The sequence below is a fragment of the Macaca mulatta genome, chromosome 3 (genome assembly GCF_049350105.2).
Source record: "Macaca mulatta isolate MMU2019108-1 chromosome 3, T2T-MMU8v2.0, whole genome shotgun sequence".
Taxonomy (NCBI): Eukaryota; Metazoa; Chordata; class Mammalia; order Primates; family Cercopithecidae; genus Macaca; species Macaca mulatta.
Window position 1 is genome coordinate 17832966 of NC_133408.1, and position 23061 is coordinate 17856026.

At 38.8% G+C, this 23061-nt stretch overlaps 1 protein-coding gene across 6 annotated transcripts in view; it reads left to right on the forward strand.

Moving 5' to 3' along the window:
• The window catches only part of GRIK1 (glutamate ionotropic receptor kainate type subunit 1), a 406851-nt gene that overhangs the window by 276527 nt on the left and 107263 nt on the right, over positions 1-23061 (forward strand). For all 6 annotated transcript variants that reach the window (XM_015132949.3, XM_015132950.3, XM_001100677.3 and 3 more), the window contains 2 exon segments: positions 13145-13198; positions 16643-16816. In XM_015132949.3, coding sequence (XP_014988435.2) covers positions 13145-13198; positions 16643-16816 — 228 coding nt within the window.

Below are 23061 nucleotides of genomic sequence, written 5' to 3' on the forward strand. Positions count from 1 at the left end.
GGGAAGCCCCCTGGGGGCTGGGCCAATTTCCTGAGCTGGAGAATGGCCAGCAGGTGAGCATGAACACACTGTTTCACACTCAGAAAACCTGCTCTCTCCTTTATATGAACAAATCGAGGAAGGATTTTTTCTCCCACAACGCTAGTGGCAACGAGTATTTAGCTATAATTGAGCCATTAGTCTCCATAAAACATTTAGCACCAAAATAGTTTGTACAGCTATATTGCATTCTCTCCTGTCAACATTTGCATGCTCTTGCATGCTCTTGCATGCCCCCCATCCACTTTTTTGTTTTTTATCTCTTTCAATTAACATAAAAACAAGGCGAGGAAGAAAACAGTTTTTTGTTGTTTGTTTTCTTAAATGCCTGGTTTTCCTCTGCTAGGAAGTGCAAGGACAATGCTAGTTAATCAAATAATTTTGTGCATTGATTCTCTCCTCATGTATGTTGTGCCCACTGGCTGTAATGATGGCAAACAGAGATGGTTAAATTGGTTTCATCTCTCATTTAGATAAGACAGAAGTAACCATCGGCTGTGATCTCTCATGATAGAAAACATCAAGTCAAGCATGGCACACTATGCTAAGGGATTGTAAACATGTGCCCACCAAGTCAGATCTATAAGTCAATCATTTTTTTCATCATAAACACATAGAATAGGCCAAAGACCTCAGGGGCCATTTTATACTGAACACGTACCGGAGGCTGGCACTGTGCTAAACAGGTTAAATGCATCAGTCATATAATGTTTACAAGAAAATTCTGTATAGAAGAAACTGACAGAGCCCAGAGAGATTTTGTAACTTGCCCAAGGTCACAGAGCTAGCAAGTGGCAGGTGTGGGATTTAAAACTTATCTGAGGCTTTGAAAGGAAAAAAAAAATGTAACCTCTTCTGCAACTGTTGTGTACAACAAGATGTCAACTGATTCTTGTCTTATTGCAACCTGAAACATATTTTAGTTAAGCCTTGCACTTCTTGAATGAAGGTGTTTCATTTTATTCTCAAACATCCAATCATGTCTAGCTTTACACAATTCCTTAAGAAATGGTGAACAATGAGTTTACTTGGACTCTGGAAGGGGAACACCACACCGGGGCCTATTTTGGGGAGGGAAGAGCGGGGAGGGATGGCATTGGGAGCTATACCTGATGTAAATGACGAGTTGATGGGTGCAGCACACCAACATGGCACAAGTATACATATGTAACAAACCTGCCCGTTGTGTACATGTAACCCTAGAACTTAAAGTATAATAAAAAAGAAAAAAAAAAGAAATGCAAATTATATCAAATGTCCCATGGCCAAGTAGAGAATGTGGTAGGGATATCGTAGAGAAATTTATTCTTTTATTCAATACTTATTTGTTGAGCACTGATTGAAGGTGTTGGAGATACAATAGTGGAAGCAACAAGAAGAATAAAAACCCAAATCTCTGCCCCATTAAGGCAAAAAAAGACCTTGAAAATGAATGTAGCAAGTGTAAAACTATCCAATGCTTGCAAATTGGCCTAATACCATAAAGATACTTTCTTTTTTTAATTAAAAAACTTTTAATTTATTTATTTATTATTGTATTTGAGACAGAGTTTCGCTCTTGTTGCCCAGGCTGGAGTGCAGTGGCGTGATCTCGGCTCACTGCAACCTCCGCCTCCCAGTTTCAAGTGATTCTCCTGCCTCAGCCTCCCAAGCAGCTGAGATTACAAGCATGTGCCACAACGCCCAGTTAATTTTATATTTTTAGTAGAGACGGGGTTTCTCTATGTTGGCCAGGCTGGTCTCAATCGCCCGACCTCAGGTGATCTGCCCGCCTCGGCCTCCCAAAGTGCTGGGATTACAGGCATGAGCCACTGCGCATGACCTACTTATTTATTTTTGAACTTTTGTTTTCTGTTCAGGGGTACATGTGCAGGTTTGTTATATAGGTATATTCCTGCCAGTGAGGGATGGTGACTAGAATCTTAGACTGAAAGTTGGGAGACCCATTTGCAAGTTCTGCTTTTTCCCTAATAGAGTAAAATAACTACCATTTATTTGGTATTCCCTGCATGCATAATGTGCTGTGTGTTTGACTGGAATGATCTCTTTTTATCCTCTCAAAATAGTCTATGTCATAGATGAGGAACATGAGGCTTCAGGTCACACACTCAATGACAGGTCTGGAATTTCAGATCAGAGTATGATGTTCACATCACTCGCGTTGCTCACATCCTGTAAACGGGCAGCTTCGAGAAATTCTATTGATGCCTCTTCAACTCAGTCACCTCATCTATAAATAACATTATCAAAGCCTGCTAATATTTCCATCAGCTCTGAGCTTCCATGCACACGTGACCAAGAGTCCTCTTACCGGCGTTTAGATATAAAGAACTTGCTTGTACTTAGTAGGCTCTCAAAGAAATAGGAAATTAATTAAGCAGTTCATTCTTTCTTAAAGTTTCTCCAGTCCTTTGATAGTCTTTGAGCCAGTTAATTGATAAGTTCATTACTTTGGATAAATCCTGACAATGTAATAATGATGAATCTCAATTTATACTAATTTGGTGATAATTTGTAGTATGTTATATAATTATTTTGGCGCTACTTTCTCATCCTAATTATGCTGTTCTCAGGCTGATATTAACATCTATTTATATTCCCTGAACACATAGTTAGTTTTAGTTGTAAGGAGCAGTTCACAGATATGAGTATATTATTAAATGTATACAAGGATTAATTGACATCTGTGGATAACCAACAATTTACTAAAGGTTTGTGCAATTTGCCCATATTCTTAGTGTCCGGGATATCCATTTGAGGATTCTCAAAGGCCTCCAAAAAGTCAATTTAAGAAAGGACTTAGATTTGCTTCAACCTGAATTGGGAAGTGAGAAAAACCGTATATGTGTATGCTTCAAAAATGCTCTAATGCTTAATTCCAGTTATATCAACATTTGACTATAGTAGGAGAGAAGAAAAAATTTCCTTGCAGTGGAAGCAGGGGTACTTTAGAAGAAATTGTGAAGAGTATTTGAAGATGTGTATGCCGGGGCACATCTTAAGCCTATTTTATCAATGAACTTCAACTTTATTCAAAATTGTAGGAATGTGCATGCTCTTGGATGTGCCTTTTTCGTGGAAAGGGGTTTGTAGTATCCATCAGATTTTCTAAAGAAGCCTGCACAGTAAAGTGGTTTAAAAATTACTTTGCTAGGTTAACCTTTTCTACTTCCTCAACCCTTCATAAATGCAAGATTTTATCAATCCTCCTACTTTTCCCATGACTGTTAGCCAAATCCTCTCGGCTATAAGGGTAATCCTGTGAAATGTAACTTTCACCATTTATCCAGCCAAACTATGTGCCAGGTATTTTTTTGGCCCATGGAGTTCTATGTGCCAAAGAATCTTCTGGGGTGAAAGGGGAATTACAATATCATTAAAAACTCTAATGTATTAGATGAGATCATTATTTAGTGAAGGATCCGGTGATTCATTATTTTCCACTTCTCTAGAAAGGCAATGTATTAGTACATATGTCATATTATTTGAGAAAATTTAAATGTGACAATGGATTAAATATAAGGTATTAAGCTCATCACCAATATATAACATATTTCGCTTAAAGATTATCGTTGTCATTAGTAGCAGTAGTCTTGTGTCTAGGCAAAACTACAGGTGCGATACAATTCTTAGAACTGGCTTCCCAACTCTAACATCCTACATCACTCCCTGCTCTACATCATAACAATGGTTTCCAAGGCTCTTCTCAGCCTAACATACGTCTCCTTGAGATCTCACCTGACCTAATTACATTTCCATGCTAGAATTAACACTTTGCACCCTTTTCGTTCTTCCCTCAACCAACCAGTTTCTCCTCCTCTGTCCCTTTCTTGGTGACTAGAAATTTCATCCAATTGGCCGGGCGCGGTGGCTCATGCCTGTAATCCCAGCACTTTGGGAGGCCGAGGCGGGTGGATCAAGAGGTCAGGAGATCGAGACCATCCTGGCTAACCCGGTGAAACCCCGTCTCTACTAAAAAATACAAAAAACTAGCCAGGCGAGGTGGCGGGCGCCTGTAGTCCCAGCTACTCGGGAGGCTGAGGCAGGAGAATGGCGGGAACCCGGGAGGCGGAGCTTGCAGTGAGCCAAGATCGCGCCACTGCACTCCAGCCTGGGCGACAGAGCGAGATTCTGTCTCAAAGAAAAAAAAAAAAAGAAAAAGAAATTTTGTCCAATTACTGCAGCCAGAACCCAAGAAATTCACCTTACTTGTTCTCACCTTTCACATTCATTAGTTAGCAAACTGGAGATTTTCTGCCCTTGGAATATGTTTCAGATTCAACCTCCTTTTCTCTATCTCTCATCATCTTCTTTCTGTACTAATATAATTGATCTCTCTGCCACAAGTTCCTTTCCCCTCCTATTTCCTAACCATCCTCTGCATAGTCTCAAACACTATTCATTCTGAGTAAAATGTCCGATGTTATACCTCCACGTTTGAAGCTGCTGAGGGCCACCCTCCCCACCCTGGATGTTGCATTAGGAATAAAGGACACATTTCTTAGCATGGCGTGCAGAGCTCTCCACACCTGTTCCCACTGTCATTATAACATCTATTACAAAAATATCTATTATGTCTAATATACCCTTTTAGCAAAAAAAAAAAAAAAAAAAAAAAAAAAAATCTGTTACAAATTTTTAGAAACTATCCTTTCTTACTCCATTAAGGAGATTAAAGTTATTTCCAAATGTGACCTAAAGGGATTTAAAATCACAAGAAAAACTGTATCTAATTAATTCAGATATCTTGAGGGATGTCATAATAGGAGATCAAGGTAGGTCTGAATTCTTACAGAAGAACTGTGAGTGAAGAACCTCCTAGTCCCTGGAACATCGTCCAAAGAAGGCCCTTTCACAGCTGGGTCCAGCATTTACACAGGAGGCTCCCTCACGAGTAGACAGGAAACTTAACAAACTCTGGTGGGTGGATCGATGCATCCTACTTAAGATAAAGCTTTGACTCCTGTGGTTCTAACTGTGGTCTTAAATAACCATATGCTTTTATTTGGGTTCTCAAACGCCAGCAGAATTTTGTGCAAATTATTAACTTTCCTGCCACTTACACCTCCTATTATCAATTAAGAAATTAATAAAGCCCTAAGATCCCAAGATTGAAATCAAACCTGGGTTCAGATACTATAACTATGCTTTGTCTCTCAGATCTATAAATTAGGAATAACACTTTCTCTCCAATTAAATGTCAAGAACCTATTACTGTAGTGAACATCATGCTGTGGCACTCAGCAAGCAGTCACTGTGAATATTATTGTTGTAGCTTAAAAATATGAGCTTGGTTAATATAAATCAGTGGTTCTCAGCACTGGTTGTACATAAGTATCACCTGGGGAGTTTTTAATAACTATCAATGCCTGAAACATACCCCAGACAAAATAAATCAGAATATTTAGGAATGAGGCTCAGCCATTGGTATTTTGGAAAAGTTTCTTGTTGGTTCTAATAATATACTGAGAAACACTGATATAAACTGTTTTCTAAGCCTGATAATTTTCAGATAAATTGACAAAGTCAAGTCACCCAAAAAGTTGAAGATCAGGCCCCAGACTCATGAAGACTTTACTGGGTAATAGAGGTCTAATGAGACCAGCAAGATCACCATTTAATGGCTGCGCCCCTGTGTCTCCTTCAAATTTGTCTCAAGCAAATTTGAAGTATAGTTTTCATGAACATCATTATGAAAGAAGCTTATTACAAAAAGATTACACTGAATCATCTGGGGTAGATAATAATTCAAACTATTCTGTTACCTTCCAGTTTCTAGATTTTGTTCAATAATTTGCTGTTAAAATTTCTTTCCCCTGTATTCTGTCTTACATATCATCTTTCCACCAATTTTCCCTAGATGTTGCAGAGAGGTGATTTTTTAGGTTCATGTAATTGCCCCCAAAGTTCCATTCTCTCCTATTTACCGGATTGCCTATTTCATTCTGCCATGGGAAATCTTCTTTTCCTGCTCTGTTCTCAACAGTCTGTCCTCCTTAAATAGCATAATCTCATCTGTTGTGCACCTGGGTGATGCAATCTGGCTCTTCTAGCAGGATCATCTTCTAAGCTAAACTCAACCCCAATGATTTCCACTCCACTTATTAATATCTATTAGTATGAGCTTGCTTTCTCTTGCAGACCATACCTCCAGGGAGAGAAGCTTATAAAGGAGTTAAGACTGAGAAGAACTTCCAAATAGTACAGTTATTTAATTCATCAACTCTTTGTGGAATACCTTTTGCTTTTCTGTAGTTTAACTTGGAGGCAGAAGAAAAGGGGGCTGAATTTATAAATCGTATAGCACAGTTTTCAAATGCAAGGAAAACCCCTAGACTTGTGGTTAGCTTATCACCTGTGTACATGCATGTGGTTAATACGTGTAAGTGAATGGAGGAAACAGAGAAATTTAGCAAGCTGTCAACCTCAAACCGAAAAAAAAAGTCAATTTTTCCAAAAACATGACACATGTTTTTGACGTTACCAAAGCTGCAGTAATGTACCAATCACTGGAGTTAGGGTTATGGCAATTTCATATGCCGTAATCACAGAAAGATGAGAAAATGAGATGTATTGGTTTTCCATTGCTGCTGTAACAAATTATTCCAAATTTAGTGACTTAAACAATATATTCATTTGGAGTTATAGAGATCAGAAATCTAAAATCATTTTGTCAGCAGGGCTGCTTTTCTTCTGGAAGCTTCTGGGGAAAATCCAACTTCTTGCCTTTTGTTACTTACAGAGACGGTCCTCATTCCTTGTCTTGTGGCCCTGCGTCACACTCCCTTTTTCCCTCTCCTTCCATTTACACATTCCCATTTACACCTTCTCTGCCTCAAGACCCTGCTGTTTTCATTGTGATTACATTGGGCCCACCTAGATAACTCAGAAAAATCTGTCCATCTCAAAATCTTTCGTTTGATCACATTTGTAAAGTCCATCTCCATGTAAAGGAACACATTAGTTGGTTCTGGAATTAAGACGTGGACATCTTTAGAGAACCATTATTTAGCCTCCTCCATAAGGAGATGGGTATCTTTCTGTATATCAGGATCTCTGTGGGGTCTAATGCCATTTTCTGTACATTCCACTGTTCCTTTTGTAGGTGTAAGCTATAATCACTCAGTGTGGCTTGAATGTACTTTCTATAGCAATAAACAGTGATCTAAAGACTGTTTTATGTCTACCTTGTTTTACTGATGACCACCATTAAAAATTGCATGGCCAAAGAGGCATCTGGCTCAGAGGATAGTATAGATATAGCCTAAAATATTACAGTTAGCAAATAAAAAAGAGCTACACTCTGAAGCTCAAACTTTCTTCTTAAAATTGCTGCTCAGAGACTTGATATCATTCACTTGGTTTCCTGAAGACTCTTGTGCCAAAAATACCTTATTTCTATCTTGAGGTAAAACATTATTTTAGCCACATTGCATGTTCACACATTTGGAAGTTATTCACTTGAAATTATTGATTACAAACCATGTCTGGTGGTTTAGAATTTATCCTGATATAGAGAAAGGCTATAAAAAGAGAAATACACTTCAGCTTAGTCAGTATAAACTTCCAAGATGCCTATTTTTCAATGGAAAAAAGCAGTAATAAAAAAAAACCCCATAAATATTACAAGAACACCTCAAAGTTGCTCAGGAGCACTCCAGGTTCCATTTTGAGTTTCTGCTACCACAGTAGCAACAGCAGACCAATTATGTGTGATATACGGATTCCCTTAGTGATGGTTGCTGAGAATTTGTGGAGAGAAATTTTTCGTCTGTGTCTCCATAGCTCTGCATTGCCTTCCAGAAAATGATCAGACTGAAACATGGTGCAGGCTTCTTAAGATACCTCCACATGTTGTTGGAAGACTCTGAGCCAAAGACTTTCCCTGTATTTTATAGAATGACTCTGTCACCAACCACAGCCATTAGACCCCTATGAACTACGTCCTGGTCATCTTTACCTAGACTTCATTGAGGACTCACAAGACAAACTAAAATACGGCCTTGGTGCTGCTCAGGCTGTATGTGATAACTTCACCCATCAAGATCTAAGAGATCATCACAGCCAGGAACAACTAGACCAGACTAAGAAGGTCAATACCACTGTGAACAAGGTCATGAGCGTTCTGTGGCAAAAACTCCAGAAAGCAACTGGACCAATGAGGGATCACTGTTGTCAGTGAGCAAAGACTGTGTCTCAGGATATATTGATAACAATGGGGCCTTAGAATTGTCCTTTCAAGAGCCAGCTGGCATTGAGGTTTTGTTGTTGTTGTTGTTGTTGTTTGAAATGTAGTTTCACTCTTGTTGCCCAGGCTGGAGTACAATGGCCTGATCTCGGCTCACCGCAACCTCTGCCTACTGGGTCCAAGTGATTCTCCTGCCTCAGCCTCCTGAGTATCTGGGATTACAGGCACGTGCCACCACGCGCGACTAATTTTTTTATTTTTAGTAGAGACAGGGTTTCTCCATGTTGGTCAGGCTGGTCTTGAACTCCTGACCTCAGGTGATCTGCCCACCTCGGCCTCTCAAAGTGCTGGGATTACAAGCGTGAGCCACCATGCCTGGCCGGCATTGAGTTTTTATTCTGCCTTCTGATGACCCATTTACTGGAAATAAAATAAAGCAGTAATTATTTTTTAGCTACTGAAACAATGGAATAGTCTTACAGTATTTCCACGTAGAGTAGCATGATATGGAGAAAGCATTTACAATAGGTACAAGCCACTCCCCTGCCTCTGATTTAAGGATTATGTTATCTAGATGGAATGGAAGGTCCTAAGTATGCAGGAGCTTAAGTCCTTTGGTATTGATGTCTTTTGAGTTCTTATAATTAATTCTGTAACAATATAAATTAGAATTAACTATCAGTGGTGATCATTGGAGTTAGGGGGAAAAACTGTTTTGTTGGAAACCTTTTTTTCATTACTCTAACCCAACTCACCTACATCAGATCTGAAGAATTCCACCCATTTATATGGGGAAAAATTATTTGACTTGTCCCAATCATGATTATTTGTTTGTTTGTAATATCTTTATTCTATAAAGAATTGGAGCTGCCTAGAAAATTATATTTGAAACAAACTAATAAATGTTTTTATAAGGGAAGAGAGTTGGCACAAAGGAGAAAAGTAGGTAACAAAGACATAAAGCTGGATAACATTAGCACACAAAAAATGCATGCCCTGTGCTCCTGACTAGTTGCCAAAGGAAGACCCATAATTTTGACCCTAAACCTCCTAGCAATCAAAACAAAGTTGTAAACAAGACGATTTACATGACTTGCAGTATTCATGAAAGAGAAAAATGTATTTATTCAAAAATGAACAGCTTGTTCCGGCACTGATAACAATGCTAGTGATATTAGGGAACTGAGATCTCTGGAGAGTGACATACGTCAGAATCATCGCCACTTCATTGGCTAGAACCAGCACATACCCCTACCCAAGCCCAAGGGACTAGAAAAGGCAATCCTAGTATGTGCCCTTTGAGTTGGAAAACTGGAAAAACAGTACTAATGACGTCCACACTAGGAATCTTCCAAAATCAATAGACATTCCACACCCTGCCTATTTTAGATACATAATGTTAACAAAAGGGCTGGGTTGTTTTTAACTGTCAATCTAATTCAATGATACATCAAAAGTTGTTTAATAAGATTAAATCCATTAAGAAATGAGCCTTGGTCAGGTGCAGTGGCTCACACCTGTGATCCCAGCACTTAGGGAGGCCGAGGCAGGAGGATCACTTGAGGTCAGGAGTTCGAAACCAGTGTGGCCAACATGGTAAAACCCCATCTCTAATAAAAATATAAAAATTAGCTGGGCGTGGTGTTGCGTGCCTGTAATCCCAGCTACTCAGGAGGCTGAGACAGGAGAATCACTTGAGCCCAGGAGGCAGAGGTTGCAGGGAGCCGAGATCATACCAGTGCACTTTAGCCTGGGGTGACAGAGTAAGATTCTGTTTCAAAAATAAAATGAAAATAAAAAAAAGAAATGAGCCTTATTAGAAGAACATATTAGTGGAAGCAATTCAGAGGAATATGCTATCCATATGAACAGTATTGATAGCTGCCTTTATTACATTTTAGTGTGTGTGACATGATATGTTTCGTGCCAAAAAAAAAAAATTAATTGTGACAATTAAGTAAAGCCAGAGATAGTTCCTAGCAATACTGCCCTAATAAAGTATACATACTGCCTAGGTCAGCACCACTTGGTCAGGTCGGCAGACAAGTACCGTATCAAAATTCAAAGAAGCTACTCATTCTCAGGAGAAAGTAATTTCTGCAAAGAACTATTAGAAAACTCCCCATATCGTGATTATACTTTTTGTTTTTAAAACTGACATTCATTTTGATGTGACATTTTCTTAATCCCTTAATGACTTTTAGTTGAAATACCAACATGCAGAGAGAAAATCAAAATGGGAATGCAATCGTTTTATTGATAAAGTATGCTACAATTATATGACAGGGCTGCTGGTCTCAACCAGCTTAAAGACCATCACAAGAACAACTGCTTTAAAAGCACTGCCTTTGGTGCTATTGACTTTGTTGTTCTTATCAAGATGTTTTTCATTCACCTGGGTGAGTGTTCACAACGTTGACAGGCCAATGATCAATGACTGGACTCGTTTCTTAATTTCCATTTCTAGTAAATTCAAGAGAAGAACCAGGAGGCACTAATACAAGCAAGTAGCTAGGAAAAGGAATGGGGATTTTTCTACTACAGCAAATAAAATGTGTACCTGGAGGACCCCAGGGTTCTTTTTGCAATAACAGCCGGCCTGTTGGCTGTTTATTCGCTGCATTTTAATATCTCTTTTCTAACACTAAGAGGCATATCAAATGAATATTTACCTCCAGGAACTTTAAAAGGCAATAATAAAAATAATTAGTTAAATGGTTGTTTAAAAAACTGCTTCTCTCTTGACAGGGGATCCAAAGCCTCCATAATGAAGTTTAAAAAGAAAAATTTTACCCAAGTGAAAAGCTATAAACACAAATGCCTTTGTGTTCTATTTTCAGTTTCAGAAACAAAATTTTAAACCTTAATATCCAGCTCTATATCTTCACATAAAACTTGCCCAGTTCCCTTTCAAGAGGTAATCTTGGCTGCAATTACACTATCTAATGACCAAAGTGAAAAATGGGATTTCTGACTGACCCTGGCAGGCCAGCTCTTTATGCTCAAATGATATAAGAGAACAGCTAACAAGACCTCACCATGCATGGCCTTAAATGTTATTGATGGCACTAAAGCAAGTCTACCCTTTAAAAAAAAAATCCTTTAAGGTGCCTGGTCTTGTTGTCACCATTGGAGTGACTTACATCCTGTGGGCTGATGATTCATGGACAGAGTTTCCTGTCATTTGTCTCATGTTCATGACATTACAATTTCACTAAGTATTCCTCTGGTTTTCACGTTAATAGAGACGTTGTTGAGAAGTGTAGGACTGGTGTTCATACAGTTATGTGCTGTCATCTAATGCCCTCTTTATTACTTATGCCCTTTCATGTAAAATCATTCTAGTTCACATATCTTAGGCACCTTCCAGAACCTCTGATAACTTGCAGTGCCTTTCCCCAGACCTTTCCAATCCATCTCTTCAACTGAAGATCTGAAAGTCTTTGTTATTTAATGCAAATGTACATGTTTTCCATAGAGCAGTGATTTTCAAACACAGCTGTGAAATGCAGAAATCCAGGCTACACTTTCAGAAATCGTAATTCAGGATGTCCCTGTGATGGAGTCTAAGAATCTTTGATATAAAAACTTCCAGAGGGGATTTTTACTTGCATCCGGAATTGACCAGAGTTGTGGGGAAAACTACCTTGGAAATGTGATTTCTACATCTTCTCTCTTCATTGTATGATTTCTATGCAAAGACAAAAAAAAAAAGAAAAAAAAAAAAGCACCCAAAGCACCCAAATAGTTATTTTGGTAATCTATCCAAGGAAAGGGATATCCTTATTCATATTTAGAAAGAATCATCTCTAAACCATTTGCAGCCTCTTCTCAGTTGACACCATTTCCGGGACTCCAAAAGTAAGATCACAGTTTAATGAACGTAGAACCTCTGTCCTTCTTATCCACCTCCTTTTTTCCTTCTTTCACAAAGTAAAAACAATATACACACTCACAGAATGTCTGGAACTATCCCGATCCAAGTAGCTATTTAGCTATTTGAGAATTAGCATGAAGAAACAGTGTGAAATTGGTGTCAGAATAGTCCCTGTCCTTTTATCTACAAATGAATCCTCTCTTCACCTACTCATGGAAAAGGGGGAGAGAGAAAGGCTTCAGAGATATACTCATTTATAAATCTTCATTTAAACATATCTACATGCCATTATTGACAATTCAACATTTAATGAGTTCTACTCATAATGAGGGTGGCATTATGCTAAGTTGTAAGCTAGGGAGATCAATAAAAGACATATTTCTAAGTATGAGATTGCTCAGACACTTAGGCAGTGGGAAAGACAAAACCCTGTGCATTATGGACAACTCCAAATACAAAATTTGTTTAGTACAAACAATTTTTTTTTCTTTTTTTGAGACGCAGTTTCCCTGTTGTTGCTCAGGCTGGAGTGCAATGGCAAGATCTCGGCTCACTGGAACTTCTGCCTCCTGGGTTCAGATGATTCTCCTCCCTCAGCCTCCTGAGTAGCTGGGATTACAAGCATGCACCATCAAGCCCGGCTAATTTTGTATTTTTAGTAGAGACAGGGTTTCTCTATGATGGTCAGGCTGGTCTCGAACTCCTGACCTCAAGTGATCCACCTGCCTCGGTCTCCCAAAGTGCTGGGATTAGAGGCTTGCACCAATGCACCTGGCCCAAACTATTTTTAAATTTGATCATCAGACCCATTACTTTGATGTAGGTCAAGCAGTGTGTAATGGAAATAGTGTTGGCTGGAAGTCAGTTGGCCCGCTCCACACCAGCCACTCATTGGCCTCAGGTTTCTGATCTGCTGAGTTTGTGGATTTCTAAAGTCCCTTCCTGTTCTATGTTCCCAAGCATTTGTAGTCACCCTAGAAATTATCCCATTCTTATTGTAATTCTGCTCCTGATTCTTTCCCCTTATTTCTCTTTTGCAGATTCTGTTCATGGGCATGATGACCGAGTACTATCACTACTTTTTCACAACCCTGGTAAGTGCATCTGGGAGAAATGTATTCCACATGGTAGGTCTTCACACAGTTATTTCAGAGTCAGCCTCACCAGTGTCAAAGGCAGGATATCGTCATGGAGACTTGCCTTACTTTCCTAAGAATCCTCTAAATCCAGCAATGCTGAGCAGCAGGCTTCTTTCTTTCTTTCTTTTTTTAACTTGTATCAATGCATGTGCATTCAGAAAGGGATTAAAATGAAAATTCCATTAAATAGAAACTATTAAAGTAAAAACTATTCATAAAAAAGCATCATCTACAATTTTTATATACATTAGAAGGTGCATCCAAGTGTGTCTGGCATTCATTGATTTCATGTGGCTTTCCTGCCTGTGTCCAGTAGATAGCCGGGTTAGCCAGGGGTTACCTGTCAGATGTTTGAAAAACCTTCAAAAAGGGGAGTTTTGGAGATGCTCTGCACAATCAACATTATGCACCATTAAGAAAAATCATGGTCCTAAGCCTTAGAAATCCAAAAGAAACCATAGGACATCTTAAATTTTGAGAGACTATCTGATCATGGAGAATGATTTAGGGTATTTAACACATCAAAACGATGTGATAATTTTCATTCAGTCAATTTCAGAAATCAGTGACAGCCCCCACCTCCCCACCTACACACCCACACACTCCACTTTCTCACATGAGAAGAAAAACAGAATCAAGCTCGTTTTCTAATCTGTAAGATTGTATCAGCTAAATTCGACCTGGATTCTGGGGGACTCAGTAACAGTACCATTTTAGCAAATTCAACTGCCAAGCTAGTGAGTAGGGGAATCCAAAGAATTTAGAATAAGGATCCGAAGTAGTAAATTCTATTTCTGACTCAACTGTCTCTGAGAGTGCAGAGGACACCATGAAATGAATGCTTTGGGATAGTTGTCAAAATCATTACTGCTACTGAGCATAGGGTGGAAGTGGGTACAGGGTAGAAATTCCTGAACTAAGGTTCGCGTCGTCTTCCCATCTGCCTCTTCCTGCTTCTTGATCACATCATCTTTGAGAGCAGCTGAGGGAAAACTTGGGAACTGCAAAGTGTCTTACTCTGCTCACAAGTATGGTTCTTCCCATCACCAAGAACACCTCACGGTTACTCAAGGTGACATGGCCATCTGCCTCGGAACTTTCCACCCCCTCCAGGTGTACACACCCTGGAAGAGCTGGTGTGGGAGAAATTTGAGAAGGAATACCAACAATGGAATCTAACAAGGCTAGGAGACCATAGAGGATGAATAAGAGTGCGCTTTTATTCCTCTTCACCCCTAACACTCATTCTGCATGCACAAGGGGATGTAGCAAATTGGATTTTGGATTTCCGACATTCTTTGTTGCATGGAAACCCTAAATTGTAGGACAACCTAATTTTGCACATGTTTAACGTGCTTTATTTTAGCATGTTAAATCTATGTAATATTGATCCTCTGTGGGGGTTCATGTGTATTCTCGAAGTTTCTGTCTTACCTCCTGAGACTGGAGTTAACTGTCTTTCTATCCACTGAGTGTACTAACGGACTCATTTTTTCCTGGGTCTTCTTCTTTAACTTTGCTTCTTTCATCCTTTTCCTCTGATTTTATCTGCATTCTGTCCTGGTTGGCTTTTATGTTCTTACCATTCTTGCCCATGAGTATTAATAAAAGTTAAAGAAAAAAAAAGGTACTTAGTGTTAAGGAAAAAAATATATAATGCTTTAAAAGGCAGTATTGTACACCTTTCTGATGCTGATCTAGGAGCACAGAGCTGTGCTTTTATAGTTCTACTGCCTCACCCAAATATATCTTGGGAAAGAGAGAGTTCCTCAAAAGAATAAATTTGTATGCATCTTCCGCAAATGCAAATCGCGAAGTGTTTCTGAATCTGCTGCTCTTCAGTACCTGTAATCATCACGAATAATGTCCTGTCTTGCATTGCACTTTCAGAAACCAGTTACATTGTTACGAAACTTTTATGGAAGTATTTTTCCTGTTAAATGTTATTTTGAAAGTTGCGTTTCTTCTGAAATGTGATATATTTTAATGATATATTTTTTAATCTAGTCTTTCCATATAAGAAAAAAGTTGAAATTATTACATAAGCCTGTCTTAAATGTGAATCAATTAAGAAACTTCTGGTTTGCACCCAGCCTCGTCTGTAATAGAAAAATTGTAATAGAAAACACTAGGATGAGTTCAACATTTTTTTCCTGAAACATTTGTCTGAAAGGGAATGGGTTCCCTTATTAAGATGTTCTTGCATCCATGCAGCCTTGTACTCCAACATATCCTCTGAAGAGAATCCTTTGGTTCCTATTCTGAGCCTATGTCCAGTGAACATTCTTCATGCCCTCATTGTGTGAGAGATGAGTTCTTTTCAACAAGCCAGGAGGTGATTTTTTTTCTGCCAGGAGTGATTTTCCTGCCAAACGCATATGCAGTTTTCAAATTTCACCTTTGTGGCAAGACCTGGAACAGCCTGCGGTGGAAGATTTGATGGAGAAGAGTGGGTACTGCCAGTGGTTTATTCTCGTCCTGGTCACATCACCACTCAGAACCTCAGTTTCTTCATATGTAAAATAAAAGCACTGAACCAAATGGGAATAAGTATTTTTTCCAATACCCCAAAGGCTATAAACTGGAAACAGAATTCTTAGCTTTTTAGAATGTCACAGCCTGTGACCAAGGACCTACTAATTATCAACAGCCAAATTCCTCCTCTTGACTTATCCAAACTCTAACAGTACGGCAAAAATAAAACAGATGAAAATGAAAACTGATGACTGCCCTAGAAGTTTTAGGGCAGCATGTGAATGGAAAACAATGGGAAAGATGTTCTTTTATTGAAATAGTGTGGTATGGCTGCCATTTTGTTTTAATCTATAGCAGCTCCCCTTTATCCAATGGGTCTATGTTCTAAGACCTCCAATAGATGCCTGAAATCTAGTATGGTGCCAAACCCCATATAGATTATGTTTTTCTTATATATGCATACTTAGGAGAAAGCTTAATTTATAAATTAGGCACAATACTCTTGCAGACTGGGACCATTATGAAGTGTAAGGGTGACTTTTCAAAGTACTTCCATACCGCAATAGCCGACCTCGTAACTGAGACAGCTATGAAGGAACTCATGAGCAGGTGGCATCTGTATTATGGAGACTCTGGACAAAGGAATAATTCACGTCCCAGGCAGGACAGCATGGGACAACTCAAAATTTCCTCATGCTGCTCAGAATGGTGTGCAATTTTAAAATTACGAATTGCTTATTTCTGAAGTTTTCCACTTAACATGTTCCAACTGCGGTTGACCGCAGGTAACTGAAACCATGAACCACAAAACCACAGATAAGAAGTATCACTTTATTAGTTGCTGCTACAAGCATTAATTTTCTTTCGCATAAAAACATGGAAATGCTAATTATTTTCCATTTTATCCTTTTTGATACCATGCAGGACTTATTTGCTTTGGATCTGGAGCTCTATAGGTACAGTGGCGTAAACATGACCGGGTTTCGGCTGCTTAACATTGACAACCCTCACGTGTCGTCCATCATTGAGAAGTGGTCCATGGAGAGGCTGCAGGCCCCACCCAGGCCTGAGACTGGCCTTTTGGATGGCATGATGACAGTAAGTCATTTTCAAATAAAATCACTCGCGAGAATATTTGAATTCCTTCGGGGTTAAGATCACACGTGTCTTTAAAATGTTAAAGAAAAGTGTTACAGTGGGTGCCTTGACTTGCAGGAGAGAAGAAAGAGTTTGTTTTTTAGGTAATTTGAAAGGCTGTGACTGGCTACTAGCAAAGACTGCTATTTTTAGCTTCCTGGATGTACTCGCCGCAGATAAAAAACTTGACAAGAGTAGCCACCATTATCAGCCAAACCAGTGCCAGGACGAGTTGAAGAGCATTTTATTGTAGGAATGTGGCCGTGGGGAAGGTGGCTGGTTGGGGAAGAGGAGGAACAACGTGCCCGTGAGTTTTGCAGAGCCGGTTTGTGTTCCTCACTTCTGCCACATTTCAGTAAGCAGAGCCAATGTGGAAAAATGCCGGATCTACAAACAGTTGGTGTATTCAGCTCTTCCTGTCCTGGATGTGTATAGGCTCACCTCTGCAGAACTGACAGTGTTTAACACCAGCCATATGTTGCTCTTGAAGCAGATGCCAGACCTGCCTCCTGACAAGTCAGAGATACTCTGCTGAACAGATAAACTGCGAACTGCCTCATCAGAGAGCTTCTCCCTAACATCATTTGTCTCTTGTCAAATGCACCTACCTTCACTTTATTTCTCTAATGAAGCTCCCTGGGTGCTGAAGAAAATAGCAGGAAATAATTTTTTTAAAATGCTTCCTATGTGGGAGCCATCTAAGGGGAAAGATACTGTGGAATGCAGGCAGGTAATAGCATTTTAAATTGGCACAGGATTTTATTATCCATTCCTATCATCGGGAGATGCACTCTCGCTTCTAAGATGCAATTTACCCACCATCTCACAGAGAACTTGGAATTTTTTTCCCCTTTTTCTTATGAAGAACAAATGAAAATGAAGAAATAAATGAATGAATGAAGCGGCTCTGGATGATTCCATGTTCAGGCTCCCTAACTGTTTTTCAAACCTGAAATAACTTTTAAAATATTCAAAGTGAACTGAGAGATAATGATGGAAAGCATCTTGGTACAAACGACCCCTGGGATGATTCTTTGAATAGGAGCAAGTAGAGAATATCCAGGGCAATACTAGACTTCTGAAAGGGAGAGGGAACACCAGAGACAGAGGGAGAAGCATGCTAATAGATCGGTTTTTCTCTTACTCCTCTTGGGTTTATAATTTCAGTGAGTTCAAATATGGTTCAAAATCCTCTGCCCACTCTTCCAATGAAGTTTCCATCACAGGATGAGATCTCAAATCATTTTTACCTGTGTTTGGGATATACCACTAAAAGAGTTACAGTTTGAATCTATGTTAACACAGATTGTGGAATTAGGCCAAGCATTAAATATTCATCACAAGTATGGCTTCATTTACAAAGAAAAAAAGTCCGTGTGTTCAGTTACACGGAGCTGACAAAACAGTTCGTTCATATTGACTGAGATGAGGAAGACTGTTGAACGAAGGAGACAGACCTATGCAGTTAATGTGGAATCAGGCCAAGCATGAGGTGATGCTGCCACCCCAGAGCTGCGGCCGGTGTCCTGGGCTAACAGTGATCCCAGGGGCAGGAAGTGTGACAAGGTTGAGTCCCAATGGATGGAAGAGGCCCTGGTCTGCCTGAAGATTTTTACTGTCATCCCAACTAAGAGAGGGGTTTCTAGGCTGTGTTCTTCCACTTATTATTATAATAAACTATAAAAAGGAAAGTGGGGATTTACCAGAGCTCACTGAGGTGCTGTAGAAGTGGGTAGAGTAACTATTCAACATATCAGGTAGTGTCGATACTAATTTTTTAAAAAGTGATAGGATGCAGGCACCAGTAGGAGCTGTATCCAACAGTCATGCAGATAATAACTTTGAAATTACGTGAAGGGTAATACTTACTTTCTTTATCCAAAGAGTCTGCTTTGCACTTGACTGTTTTCTTTCTGTTTCTCCTGGATGTGGCTACTTTGGGAATGTGGAAACTGTGTCATGGGAGGTGAAGGGCATTGAAGGGCATGAAAGGACATCCATTTGACCAATAGCTAAGCCAAGAGAGCAAACTTACGACCCCAAGCCCAGGCCCAATGCCAACAAATCTTTGCTGTCAAGTTGCCTCTATTTAAACTCTTTCTTCTCTACCTTAAAGATAAAAAGTCCTTTGGTTTCAATTTCATTGGGTCCAAATAGCAGACCCTGCCCTTCATTTATTCTTGCATGTCAAGCACTTGTTGCCCCCGTGCCTAGAAGCAAACAGTAGCCCCTTCCCTGGTTTTTCTCTCTTTCCTCTTACCTGTTTCTGTTTTCTTCTTAGCCCTTATGATCTGACTTGTTATATTTTGATTTGTTTGTTTAGTACCTTCCCCTACAAGAATAGACACTTCATAAAGGCATCTTTTATGAAAAAGAGGCTTTGTGCTTTTGTGCTCTGCTTTCTCCCCAGCACTAGAAAAGGCCCAGCGCAAAGTACACCTTCAATAAATGTGTATTTAATAAAGAAATTAATGCACTAAATAAATAAGAATTAAGCTTCTACTAAACCTGAAGATGTTAAATGAAAAATATTTAGGCAGCCCTGAAAATAGTCCCATAAAAGTTCAGAGAGTTCCTATAAATAAGATATATGTGAATGTGCATGATTAGTAAAATAGAGATTACTTTAAAATAATAGTGTTTTTTAAAAATTAGTCACAGACTGGCCACTCTTAATGTTTAAATAATGCCATTACTACAATAGAATTGTATTCTCTGAAATCATATGCTTCATTCCACTATTATTCAAGGTGAATTTCCCTGTAACTGTTTATAGTCATAGTTTTGTGTGTGGTACATACGTATATGGATGAATATAGGAATTAGAAAAAAGCATAAGGAAAATGCATGTATTTTGATTTCCCATTCAATTGTCTATTTTTCTCTCTAATATTTTTAACTATTAAGCATTTCTTAGAATTTCATACACTAAAAAATCCTCAAATAATATGATTATATCAAAACATTCATATCTGAAAATAACAGAAGCCAGTCATGCCCATATCCAAAACATCTTGACACCAGACTTAAGAACAATAGAATTAAAGAAAAAAATTTAGTTTAAAAATTAGGTTAAAATTAAGTTAAGAAAATTAAGTTAAAATGTTACTGAGTCAACCGAGTTCAAAAACAGTAAAACTCATTATTAAAAAATATCTTGAGAAAAAAAAGAGTGTTTTATCAACTGAAGTGTTAATTGACAAAATTAACAGAAGTTTGGAGTGAATTTTATAAAATCTACTTTGCTCTCTTTTATAATCTTTAAATTTTTTCTCAGCAATTGGGGTGATTCAACCTTTCAGCTTTTGGATAGACTGGGATAATACAGAATGGTTCATTCTCAAATGGGTTCTTCTCAGTGGACCAAAATTGTGTATGAGTCAACACTGCACAGGAGTCAGGGGAACAACCAAACATTGATCTGACATCTGCCTTTCCAGTTCTTCACATCCACTCACAACATAAAGTTAAGTCAGTAGCTTTATCCTGCTCTCTTGCCTGTAAACATTTCCCTTAATCATGACCCATAGGGAAGATGTCCTAGAGTTCCCACCTTGTACATCCACTTAAGCAATGAAAGAAAATAGGCAGCTGGATTCAGTACAAAAAGCAAAATCTTCCCAGATAATGAAAGCCTAGGGTTAAGTCCTGGCTATGTCTCCTAACTAAGTGACCAGAGCAAGTTATTTAACCTCTCCCAGTTCTCTGCTCATCTGTAAATCTGTACAGTAATGCCTTACAGTGTTACTCTACAGATTAAATTAGATCACATATGTGAAGCCTCTAGTACATAGAATTGAATTCACTTGATACCTGATGTTTTGCCTATTTGTAGTCAATAAAAGAACAAGAGGCTGTGCATGGTGACTCATGCCTGTAATCCCAACACTTTGGGAGGCTGAGCCAGGTGGATCACAAGGTCAGGAGTTCAAGACCAGCCTGGCCAACATGGCAAAACCTTGTCTCTACTAAAAATACAAAAATTATCTGGGTGTGGTGGTGGGTGCCTGTAATCCCAGCTACTCGGGAGGCTGAGGCAGGAGAATCGCTTGAACCAGGGAGGCAGAGGTTGTAGTGAGCTGAGACTGTGCCATTGCACCCCAGCCTGGGCAATAAGATCAAGACTCCATCTCAAAATAAATAAATAAATAAATAAATAAATAAATAAATAAATAAATAAATAAAACAAGAGATATTCTGAAATTTCATAGCAGAATCTGCATGTTTCCAAGAAACACATTCCTTAGCTTGCACATATAGCCCAAGATGGACCCTTATCTGGGACCTGTGTGACCCTGTATGATCAGCCCATTTGATCTCTGAATATTAGGTCTCTCTTCAGCACCCCAAGCTCCTCCTGCTTTTTCCAACAACAATTATGTGCCACGCAGACAGCTAAGTATGAGGACTTTGTAAGGCCACGTGGTGTTGTTAGTCCTCATCTCTAAGATGAGGTGGCATCTCACTGGCGTATGTTGGGAGTCCTCAAGACCATCTTCAGATTTGATGATTTGCTAGCAGGACTCACAGAACTCAGAAAAGCTGTTGTACTCACAATGACAGATTTATAGCAAAAGAAGACAGAGCAAAATCAGCGAAGGAAAAAGTGACAGAGAGTCCACACAGAAAAAGCACCAACTTCCAAGTATCCTCTCCCAACAGAGTTGCATGGACAACACTGAATCCTCAGCAATGATCTATGACAACAAGTAGAAAGTATTGCCAGCCATGGAAACTCACCCAAGCCTTGGGGTCCAGGTTTTTTATTGGGATGATCGGTCACATAGGCATGGAGCTCCCATATAGTTGGCCTTAGTTACTTAGTATCCAGCCTTTCAGGAGATCAAATTGATACAGCATGGCCCAGAGCCCTAGGTCAACAAAAATAGGCATTCATCATAAATCACATTTTTAAAATAAAGTATCTGACATTACCCAGGACCCCAAGAATACAATGACGCTCTTATTGGGGTATTCCAAGGAGTTGAAGGTTATCTCTCAAGAGCCAGTCAAGGGGCTGGTCCTCTCTTTGGAATGTGCAAAGTCTGAGTACCCTAAGCCCAGTGAGTTAATCCTTTACTGCAAATTGTAATAATCAAAACATTGTGTACTGGGGAGAAGTATGCTTTCAATGTGCTTATTTCATGGTTCAGATTGTGGTAAAAAGATTTTCTTAGGGTCATTGAGCAATGTGATTTCATCCAGGCTTTAGATATATATAAAATGTGAACATAAACACATTTGGAAACACAAGAGGAAAATTTGAAACATAAGCCAGTTTCTATTATATTACCTATTACCTAAAATGATGACAGCCATTCAGTAAGCAGGCCTCAAGCACAAAACTGAAAGGGGGAGGAAAATCAGTGGTAGTATATTAGTGCTATAATATAATTAATGTAAACATTTTCTCCATCTAAGAAAACATTGTATTTCAAGGGGCAGCATATTTGTTAGAATAAATAGTTTTCTTCTTTGGGTTGAAAGGCACAGATTAGACCTATAATTTTGAATCATTTTATTGCCCTTCCCAATATGGAGCCCGCCTTGAGAAAGAATGTCCATCTTTTCTAAACTAAGTTTATGGAAAAATCAGATTATTAGAATTCCAGTCTTTATACTTCTCTATCAAATTGGTCATTCAGTGAATTAATGAATACAGATACAAATTTTCAAAAAAGTATATCCTATTGATAAAAAAAAGTCCAAGTCATCATAGCATGTGGCTATGGTCATGAGCTGAAATCTGAGTTTGCATCCCAAATTAGAATTCTCATTCCTTCCCTTGATGGCTACAAAATTTTAGGTAAGTTATTCTACCTCTACAAGCCTCAATTTCCCCATCTGCATACCTATTTCAAAAGTTTAATTTCAGTAATTAAAAAAGATGACTTATGTAAAATGCTTATAGTGCCTGGCACATAGTAAATTATCAGTGAATATTAACCTTTATTGAACTATTATTGTGACTATTAAATCATCAGACCAATAACTTGGTTTAGAAGCAGCACAGCTTTATGGTTAAGGGCATATACTCTAGCACCAACTTCATGGGTTTGAATATTGCCTGTCCCTCCATGAGTTTGGGGATCCCATTTAATATCTTTATTTCTTTATCTGTAAAAGAATAAAGGTTATAGTGAAAATTTCATGTTTGCAAGGGATTTAGAACAGCATGCGACATAAGTGCTCGATAAATGTCAGCT